The sequence below is a fragment of the Rhinopithecus roxellana genome, chromosome 6 (genome assembly GCF_007565055.1).
Source record: "Rhinopithecus roxellana isolate Shanxi Qingling chromosome 6, ASM756505v1, whole genome shotgun sequence".
Taxonomy (NCBI): domain Eukaryota; kingdom Metazoa; phylum Chordata; class Mammalia; order Primates; family Cercopithecidae; genus Rhinopithecus; species Rhinopithecus roxellana.
Window position 1 is genome coordinate 51,232,560 of NC_044554.1, and position 10,686 is coordinate 51,243,245.

The window sequence follows — 10,686 nt, forward strand, 5'->3', positions numbered from 1 at the left end:
TATATAGACTAGAGTTTGTGCATGATATTCCAGTTAAATGGGTATCAATACAAACCATAGTGTTATAAATTTAGGATGTAAAACATAATCTCCTAGGTAAACACAAAGAAAACAACTTTTATTTTATTTATTCATTTATTTTTAGAGATGGGGCCTCATTCTCTCACCAAGTCTGGAGCATAGTGGTGTGATCACAGCTCACTGCAACCTCAAACTCCTGAACTCAAGGGATTGTTGTGCCTCCACCTCCCAAGTAGCTGAGACAGGCATAAGCCACTACACCCAGTTACATTTTTAGATTTTTCTGTAGAGACAGAGTCTCACCATCTTGTTCAGATTGATCTCAGACTCCTGGGCTCAAGTGATCCTCCTACCTCAGCCTCCTAAAAAGTGTTGGGATTATGAGTGAGGCACCATGTCCAGCCAGAAAATAGTTTTTTCAGTTCCAAATGAGTTTAATTCTTTACATTTTAGCTAGAACTGCCTGAACAGTATAAGAAAAATGGAATCTCAAACTGGCCTTGAATTAGTTTTATCTCAATGCCGGTAGCTTAATAACAGTAGATTCAAAGCAAGCAGAAAAGGAAAGAGAAATAGAGCTTTAGAAGACTTTACTTAACTCTATAGTTGTAGATTAACCATTTGAGCTCTGAATTTTTCTTGTTGTAATTTGCCCATCAGTTTTAAAATGTGCACAAGAAAGGGTCGTAATATGTAACCAGCTGGAGGATTAGAAAACCATGGCTTTGAACTTCTGCAGGAGTTTCTACCCTTTCTCCCTTTCCTGCTCTAATGATTTGTGATGAGCCAGTCTTATTGCAATAACACCACATTTACTATCATTATCATACTTTAATATCTTGGCTTCTTGCAATAGGTATTCAGTCCTTGCCAGTGTTTTCCAAGCACCCCTGTACTCATGCAGTGGCCCACAAAGGTTGTGAAGTTGGGCAACTCCACTCCACATAGACATTGCTGACTGCCCAGGGATTCCCCACCATAGACACCCATTCCTGGCTCGATGTTTGTTCTCTCTGACCCCGTTTGTGATGCTAGTTGTAACAAGAAAAATCCAGAATCATATTTTTTAAAAAACTTCCCCCCAAACTAGGAGGGAGCCAAGAGACCAAAGAATGAATCAGACAAGTCCAGCTTGGCCAGTGGATAAGTTTAGTAAGACTTACATATGAGACACTCCTAGATAGCAGAGGACAGCTTTAGAGACCTGCCTCGCTTTCCATCTCTAAGCTGCTTTTAAGCTAATTTTCTGGCTCTTTGCATACTGTGTGTGCATAATGGGACTGTTTTCCTTAGGTTCTCAGATATTCTCTGGGATGTTTGGGTACTCAAGGACACCTGCTCCTTGGCTGGGCACCATGGCCTTGACTCACCACTTGGCCATCGTGGACACCTGCTCCATTGGCCATTAAGGTTCAAGCAGCGGCCATACACCCTTAAGTAACCCAGTGGGGGACCTGCAACCCTATGCCAGTAACAAGGCCTACTTCTCATCATCTGCCACATGTGACTTTGGAAAAATTACTTAGATTCTCTCTGCTTCAGTTCTGCCACCCACACACCAGAAATAATGATACCAGGCCCAGCCCTATCTCTTCTTTCTAAGGTTGTTGTGACATTTGGAATGAGATTATGGGTTTAAGAAACTTTAAAGGGTTAGAGTGATACAAAGTGTAATGAATTTTACATCTCAGACTAATCTGATATAAAATTTCTACTAACAAGTCCATAAAGATGTTAGCTCAGTGTCTAGGATTCAGTAAATGCTTAGAGGATATCAGCTATTAGTGTTACCACTCTTTTTCTTGTTAGGCTGTGCTCCCAGTTATCCAAGGATGACTTTGGTAGCCTATTATTAATCTAAATCTTTAAGTATTAGAGGTACTGCCTTCTGAATTGTCACCAGGCCTAATGTCATCTAGACTGTAAACAATTCCCCAACTATCAAGATAACTGTTCTATGAATGCTTTTCATTTCCACATTTTCTTGGCTTAATGCTGTTGGTCAGGACAACAAACACCAACTGAGTGATGATGACTGAGTGATGAAATAGTGATCAAAGGGACATATGAAGCTAGTGTAACAAAGATGGGAGGGGCTGGGGAGAGTATAAGTAACTATTAGGAGGTTCAGAGCAAACCTCAGGACACTTTCTCCGTGAGCTAAGGTAAAGAATATTGTCCCTCACAGCCCTGGTCTCAGAAACTCTGTGGGGAAGATAAGTCCTGAGCCTAGAGCTGCCATTTCCACAGACCACTGTACTACCCTCAAACAGATGTGCTTTTAGGGGCAGCAGATAGAAGGAGCTGAATCCAGGAGTTTCCTTCCCTGAAATGCGCCAACAGAGGCATAGTCTTCCACTTTCCCTGGAACAGAAGGGCTTTCATCTCCCTCTCTGAAGCCATCTCCCTCCCCTGTTTATGCCCATAGCTCCTTTCCAATCCCATAGAGTGTCCTGGTACCTAACCATAGCCACTGAGTCTACCAGGTGTTCCTGAGGAGACAACTAAGCAACCGCTCCACACTCTGCTGATTTTCTTCTACATCTCACAGGGGAAGAGCTGGATCACCATGAAATTTATCTTCTATTTGGGTGTCCTCGCTGGTATGTACTCCAGACCTTGTACTCTGTCCTGTAAGGCATAGGTTAATGGATGGGGTGAGACAGAGGCAGGATTGCGAAGGGTGCAGAAAAAGAGTCAAAAATAGTGTCATCGGCAGAATTAGGGGTCCTGCCTCTTAGACTCCATCCAAAGGCTCTCCAGATAGGCTGGGTTAAGGCACACATGTGCCCCGGAGAAGGCTTAATAGTGATTATCTTTCTGCTGACCCTAATTATTGAAAAAGGTGAGCCTCATCACCATCCGGCTAAGTTCCAGTGTGGTCACAAGGACACAGGACTCATTTTGACCTCTGATATTCATCTGTTTCTAAAAGTTTGAAGACTCAGAATGCAGGAAACAGAGAAGGTAGAAACAAAAGATCAAATAGTAGGGCCCTGCCTACTGTAGTCCCTAGTCCCTGCCCCACGTGGGGTTCTTCTGATGACCGAATTTGGAAGTGAGGCATTTCCCACCACTCTCTGACTGCCTAGGTTGTATCACACATTAGCTGTGTGAGATTAGCCAAGTTAATTCTTCTGTGCTTCAATTTCTTCAAAATGGGGGTATGACTACCTATATTATAGAATTATGGTGAAGATTAAAGAAATCTATGTAAAGCACTTAGAATAGTGCCTGCTAGAGAGAGCTCAATGTCTCTTGCCCTTGTTGATAGTCTACCCTTTTCTCTTTGGGGTTTCTAACTGTGTGATCACACAGAAGGGTGTGGTGAGGTACAGGCCCAGGGAAGATTAACAGGAGTACCAAGAGAAGATAAGACAAGAACAGTACTTTATTTCTGGTACTAGAATCAGCCTTATTCCCCTTTATTCTCTAGGGTATGTTTTAAATAATTCATGTATAAAAACAATTTACTTTCATATTGCAAAATTTAGACATTTTTTAAGTAGAAAACTAAGCATCATTCATAATCCCACCTCTTAGTCAACACATGCTAACACTTCGAGTTTACTCCCAGACTATATTTTTTGCATTTACATAGTTTTTCATTTATGTTTTGAGACAAATAGATTATATCCACAATTTTCTTGTTCTTTTTAACTTAAATAAGCATTATTAATATTTATCTCACTGTTTAATATTCTAAATAGTTTAATTTTTATTACATATGATGTTCTACTTTTTCATGTGCTTCATTTCAATGTCCAACACTACTATGTCAGGTGTTTATGTTTCCAATGTTCAGCTATTATAAATAGTGCTAATATGAGCATACTTGTTTGTAAACCTTGTCTATGCTGATTTTTTTCTTTAGAATGGATTCTCGGGGTTGGAATGATTAGGTCACAGGTTATAAACAATTTATGATTCTTGATGCCTATTTCTAAATTGCTTTTCAAGAAGATGGAATCAATTTACTAGCAGTGATGAGAGTCTCATTATACTCAGATTGATTATCAATATTAAACAAAATTATTATAAATATGAGATAAAATGGCATATCATTTTAATTTACATTTTTATTAGAAAAACATGTCAAATATGTTAACACTTCCTGGCCAATTGGTAACTGTTTAAGAGTCATCCAGATTCCTTTTCATGTAAGAGACTGTTACCTTATTTTTGTAATATTTATATACTAAGAATGTTCATTATTTTCCCAGGGACATTTTTATTTGCTGACTCATCTGTTCAGAAAGAAGACCCTGCTCCCTATTTGGTATACCTGAAGTCTCACTTCAACCCCTGTGTGGGCGTCCTCATCAAACCCAGCTGGGTGCTGGCCCCAGCTCACTGCTATTTACCGTTGAGTATTTGGGCATCCCCAACCTCAAAACAGCTACTGTTCATTCTAGATCAGTGGTTCTCAAATAAGGGTGACTTCTCCCAAGGGTACACTTGGCAATGTCTGAAGATAGTTTTGGTTGTCACAACCAGGGGGCACTACATTAAAGAACACGACATTAAAATGTAGTGAAGAGCTCCACTACTTACTATATCACCCTGAGTGAATTACTCCTATGTGCCCCATTAATTCATGCACTAAATGGGGATAAAAATAGAATCCACTGCATAGACTTGTTGTGAATTAAATGAGATAATCCAGAAAAAGCACTTGGTACAATTCCTGGCACATTGTAACATTCAGTATCTTAGCAATGATGATGATGATGATGATAGTGATTACTTCCAACCCCTCTCCCTCCAGAAATCTGAAAGTGATGCTGGGAAATTTCAAGAGTAGAGTCAGAGATGGTACTGAACAGGCAATTAACCCCATTCAGATCGTCCGCTACTGGAACTACAGTGATAGTGCCCCACAGGATGACCTCATGCTCATCAAGCTGGCTAAGCCTGCCATGCTCAATCCCAAAGTCCAGCCCCTTCCCCTTGCTACCACCAATGTCCGGCCAGGCACTGTCTGTCTACTCTCAGGTTTGGACTGGAGCCAAGAAAACAGTGGTAAGTGTTCCTTCCACAGCAAATCAGGGTCATTAGTTGCCCTTTAAGAGGAACATCCGTATCCTCATAGCTGAGAGGAGGAAAGGAGAATGAAAGGAGACCCAATGGAGATGCTACCTGAGTGGTCTGGCAAACAGAGACATGCCCAGAGAAACAAAACTCCTCCTTTCCCAGGGTGTCTAATGCCCCACTGCCTCTGCAGGGCTTTGGCAGCTGGAGCCACCAGGCCATCTGACTCTGCACAGAGGCCCAGCCATTCCTGATTGGCAGAGGCACAATTCACATGAAGAAGGTGTGGTCCTACTTCTCATACATGCCATTTCACTTGTAAAGGACCCCTCTGAGAACTGACTCGGGCCACCAATTAAAACTAAACTCTACCTTAAAGAGACATAAAGCCTTTTTCAAAATCCTCAAGATTAGCTCATAACCATGCTCTTGATGATTTCTCCCCTTTTTCGCATTCCTTATTTTCTTTAAACACACACAAAAAGATACCAGTTGAAATATGGGCTGGTGGTTAGAAGGACTAAATAACAATTGTCAACAGGATGTTTTATTTTATCCCCATCTCCCTCAGGCCGACACCCTGACTTGCGGCAGAACCTGGAGGCCCCTGTGATGTCTGATAAAGAATGCCAGAAAACAGAGCAAGGAAAAAGCCACAGGAATTCCTTATGTGTGAAATTTGTGAAAGTATTCAGCCGAATTTTTGGGGTAATCTTTTCTCTGTATTCAGCTTTCATTTACTTGCATATGCCCAGTTAACTATTTACCTTGATGTAAAAACTTTTTTAGATGTCTAAATAATTTCTTGAGAATTTGATAAGGCTGCTGTGAAGCCAGCATTGTTTCTTCAGTAATGGGCTCCCCTTAAATTGTCTTTATTCATTAAAGGATATTATGAAGTACTTCCAGTTAAACACACCATTTGCTAGGTATTCATTCTTAGAACTACAAGTAAAATTGTGAAAACAGGCATTTCTTTAAAAAGAAATCAGACTTTTCACAAATAGAAAATGCCTTCACCAGTTCAAAAAATGGAGTCTGACCCATTTTACATGGGATTTCTAGAGAGACTGTCCTCTGACTTTCTCAAGGTCACACAAAGCTAATTACAGCAGAGTGAGAAAAAGGCTCAAGCTTCCTGTCCTCTGATTCAGTCCTCTTTTCATGAGTCCAGCATATGCCTGCAGACAGGGCTCACCCAAGCGGGACACTAGGGTTCCTGTGAGATCTGACTCTCTCTCTCTCTCTCTCTCTCTCTCTCTCTATCTCTATCTCTATCTCTATCTCTGCACGATCTCTGGTAGGAGGTGGCCGTTGCTACTGTCATCTGCAAAGACAAGCTCCAGGGGATCGAGGTCGGGCACTTCATGGGAGGGGACGTCGGCATCTACACCAATGTTTACAAATATGTATCCTGGATTGAGAACACTGCTAAGGACAAGTGAGACCCTACTTCTCCCTCTGCATTCCACTGGCTCTGCCATGGACTATACAAGCAGATAATTTTCCCTCAATTGAAAATAAAATCTCCAAATGAAAATTTGGGAATGTAGCATACCAGTAGCCAATGTTTTCTTATTTGTGTCTCTGTATCCTACAACGATGTGAAGAACTAAGATCAAATCATGAAATGAGCATTTACTACACTGTCCTAGATTACATTCATCATCTCATTTAATGCTCATAACAAACCTTTGAGGTTATCTTTTGTTCCAACTTTACAAATGAGAAAATGCAGGCTAAAAGAGGTTATTTAACATTGCCCATAGCTGGTGGATATCAGAGCCTGAAATGGAACCCAAAATGGTCAGGTTCTAAATCCCTTGCTATTAGCCTCAGTGTTATATGGGAGTCTACAGCATCACAAAAGATGTTGGCTCCTATTCATTTACCTCCCTCTCTTTCCACTCAAAGGACTTGAAGCTCTCACTTGTGGCTAAGATCTTGGGTACTGGGATAAGCTCTCCTAAGAAAAGTCATACCTCATCTCAGTGCTACATAGATTGCAGTATGTTCAGAGAAAGAGTGAGTTAGTGGAAGAGTAGAAAGTAAAAAACAAAACTTCAGAACAAGGCAACAATCATAAATCAAGTCCACAAGGGAGTTTGGCAGCTCCAGGGAAAGGTGAAGATGTCATATAAATCCAAAGAAGATATAGGCAGTAGCAGAGTTTGAAAGGCAGAGATGGCTGAGATGAGGTGAAGGGCAGAAATTGGGCTTAGCCACAGACCATGATCCTAAAATAGTCAGTCCTATGCTTGAGAAATTGGTGAAGCACTACTACAGACTGAGTGTTTGTGTCCCCCCAAAATTCATAAGTTGAAACCTAATCCCCAAAGTGGATTTGGAGGTGAGGCCTTTAGGAAGTGATTAGTTCATGAAGGCAGAACCCTCACAAATGGGATTCATGCCCTCATAAAAGAGAGCCCAGAGAGCTCACCTCCTCCTTTTGCCATGTGAGGTTACAGCGAGAGACAGCAGTCTATGAACCAGGAAGTGAATTTCATCTTACACCAAATCTGCTGTTGCCTGGATCCTGAATTTCCCAGACTCCGGAACCGTGAGAAATAAATTTTTGTTGTTTATAAGCCTCACACAGTCTACGGCATTCTGTTATAGGTGATGGAGTAATTCCAGATATCCAAAAGACTGGGACATGTAGGACAAGAATGGGTAAAGTAACCTTCGAGCAGGTAAAGAGTCAAGAAAAAACTGCACATTCTCCTTGGGTCATATTTTCTACTCTTATGGTTTAAAATACAATTTATACTTTAACGAGTTTTGTAGTAGGTAGAATAATGGCCCTGCAAAGATGTCCACACTCTAATCTCATGAATATAATATAATATAATCAGACGTGATTATGGTTATGAACATCAAAATTGGGAGATTATCCTAGATTATCTGGTGAGTCAAATGTCACCATATAGGCCTTAAAAGTGAAAATGGCCAGGCACGGTGGCTCACGACTGTAATCCCAGCACTTTGGGAAGCCGAGGCAGGCGGATCACGAGGTCAGAAGATTGAGACCGTTCTGGCTAACACAGTGAAACTCCGTCTCTACTAAAAATGCAAAAACAAAATTAGCCGGGCGTGGTGGCGGGTGCCTATAGTGCCAGCTACTTGGGAGGCTGAGGCGGGAGAATGGCGTGAACCCAGGAGGCTGAGCTTGCTGTGAGCCGAGATCGCACCACTGCACTCCAGCCTGGGTGACAGAGCGAGATTCTGTCTCAAAAACAAAAAACAAACAAACAAAAAAGTGCAAAAGGAAGGCAGAAGATTTTGTTGGGGAGATGCAACAACAGAACAAGAGGCAGGAGAGATTCGAAGCATGAGAAGAAACTGACCAGCTATTGAAGGCTTTGAAAATAGAAAAAATAAAAAGGGAACCACAAGGCAAAGAATGTGAGCAGTGCCTAGAAGCTGCGAAGCGCTCTCACCTGACAACTGGCAGGGAAATGGGGATTTTAGTTTTAGAATCGCAGCTGTACTGAATTCTGCAACCAATCTGAATGAACAAGGAAACAGACTCTCTCCAGAAAGGGGCGTAACTCTGTTGACACCTTGATTTTAGTCCAGTAAAATCTTCGAAACTTCTGACCTACAGTACTGTAAGATAATAAATTTGTGTTGGCTTTAGACTGCCTGTAGTAATTTGTTATGGCAGCCATAGAAAACAAACTTTTAAATCCACATATCCAAAAACAGCTATTAGTACTTTTTATAGTGCAATGTTAAAACCTTCAATGGCTCCCAACTTTCCTGAAAATAAATTCTAAATTCTAGACTTAGAATGGTAAACTTAGAACTCTAAACTTAGAATGGTATCTAAGCTTCCTTGAGACTTCCCATACACCTCTTCCCATTACCCTAAAAAAAAGGTATTTTTCAATACATAGCCTGCCAGTTGGCATTGTTTTCTGACCCTGTGAAATGCAAATTTGGGTACAAAAGAATGTCAGAGAAAAACAAAAGAGCCCAATACCCTCCCTTTAAGTTGATAACCTTGTCAAGACCCAAATGTAACAAAGCTAGATCCATTTAAAAAACAACACAGGCTAGGCCCAGTGGCACACACCTCTAATCCCAGCAATTTGGTAGGTGGAGGCAGGCGGATTGCTTGAGCTCAGGAGTTTGAGAGCAGCTTGGACAACATGGCAAAACCCTGTCTCTACAAAAAAAAAAAAAAAAAAAGTAAAAATGGTGGTGTGTGCCTGTGGTCCCAGCTACTCAGGAGGCTGAGGTGGGCAGATCACCTGATCCCAGGAGGGCAAGGCTGCAGTGAGCTGTGATCACGCCACTCTACTCCAGCCTGGGTGACAGAGTGAGACCCTGCCTCAAAAACAACCACCACCACCACCAACTTTTTTGAGCTGAAATTAAATCTTCAAGCATTGAAATCATGTCCCAGGCAATGGGAAATATTTCCTCTTTTGCCAATTGCCTATAACTTAGGCAAAGGCAAATCATACCAATTACTATTCAATTAACTCCTCTATTTTGTTTTCTTCTCCCAGTTAGAGTGCTGTTCTCCAGGCACAGTCACCAACAACATGGGCTTCAAAGCTGAATCATCAAAAGGATACTTTGCCTGACTGTGGGGGCTACCCCCCTAAGATCTCTTGCCCTCTACTCCTCCCTCCCTCCTGGCTCTTACATCTGAGGTTGCACTGTGCTCGCGCCTTCAGGGAGGTGTCAGCTGATCTTCACTGATGTTATTTCACTGATCTCAACCCCAACCTCCCAAAGGGCTTGAGATTGTATTCCAGCTTTGACAGAGAGGCAAGTTTACTCCAAAAAAAAAAAAAAAAAAAAAAAATTTAAACAGGGCCCAGTAAGGTTTCCTTGTTTTCTTAGAATAGTTCCTCGTCTTAGAGAGTTCTCCTTGTTTTCTTAGAATAGTTTCTCATCTTAGAGAGAACCTCAGGGTCATATTGCTGATACATCGGAGTCTGAGATTATCATGACAAAATCTGCCTTGCTCATTTGTATGAACTTAATGGAGGTGGGGGGAAGGGGAAAACGGAGTTAGTTCATGGGTACAAAAATACAGCTAGAATGAATAAGATCTAGTATTTGATAGCATAACAGGATAGCATTACAGTTAATAATTTATTGTACATTTTAAAATAACTAAAATAGTATAATCGGAATGTTTGCTATACAAAGAAAGGATGAATGCCTGACATGATGGATACCCCATTTATGCTGGTGTAATTATTATGCATTGTATGCCTGTATCAAAATATTTCATGTAATCATAACTATATACATCTACTATCTACCCATAAAAACTTAAAATTTAAAACGTTTTAAAAGACAATACAGGAAGATAAGCTACCTTTTTTTAACATCTACTATATATCAGGCACTGTGTTAGACATTTTGACATGCATTATACTCTTCAAAAGTAGTTATATTCCCTGCTTACTTGACGTTTCTGAAGAAAAGGAAGTTAGTAACTTGCCCAAGCCTACACAGTTAGTAAATGACATCTTAAGTCAGGGACTGTATGTGTTCTGAAGATGATTAAATTATACCAAATCTATATTGCAAATATTAGTTGCTATATACTAAATGCTAAAACTAAGCAGGATAGAAATCTATTCTCTTTGATTATATGATTTTTAGAAA

At 40.8% G+C, this 10,686-nt stretch overlaps 1 protein-coding gene across 2 annotated transcripts; it reads left to right on the forward strand.

Annotated features, from left to right (window-relative positions):
• The first annotated feature begins 2,155 nt into the window (after window positions 1-2,155).
• Window positions 2,156-6,614, forward strand: PRSS37 (serine protease 37). Of its 2 annotated transcripts, none has more exons than XM_010359825.2 (5): window positions 2,156-2,624; window positions 4,245-4,386; window positions 4,790-5,043; window positions 5,624-5,760; window positions 6,357-6,606. In XM_010359825.2, the coding sequence occupies exons 1-5, from the start codon at window positions 2,591-2,593 to the stop codon at window positions 6,495-6,497; spliced, it is 708 nt and encodes a 235-aa protein (XP_010358127.1). In that variant the 5' UTR covers window positions 2,156-2,590; the 3' UTR covers window positions 6,498-6,606. The 2 variants fall into 2 exon arrangements, with proteins under 2 accessions (XP_010358127.1, XP_010358128.1); XM_010359826.2 differs by having other exon boundaries at window positions 2,220-2,624; window positions 4,790-5,040; window positions 6,357-6,614.
• Window positions 6,615-10,686: the final 4,072 nt, after the last annotated feature.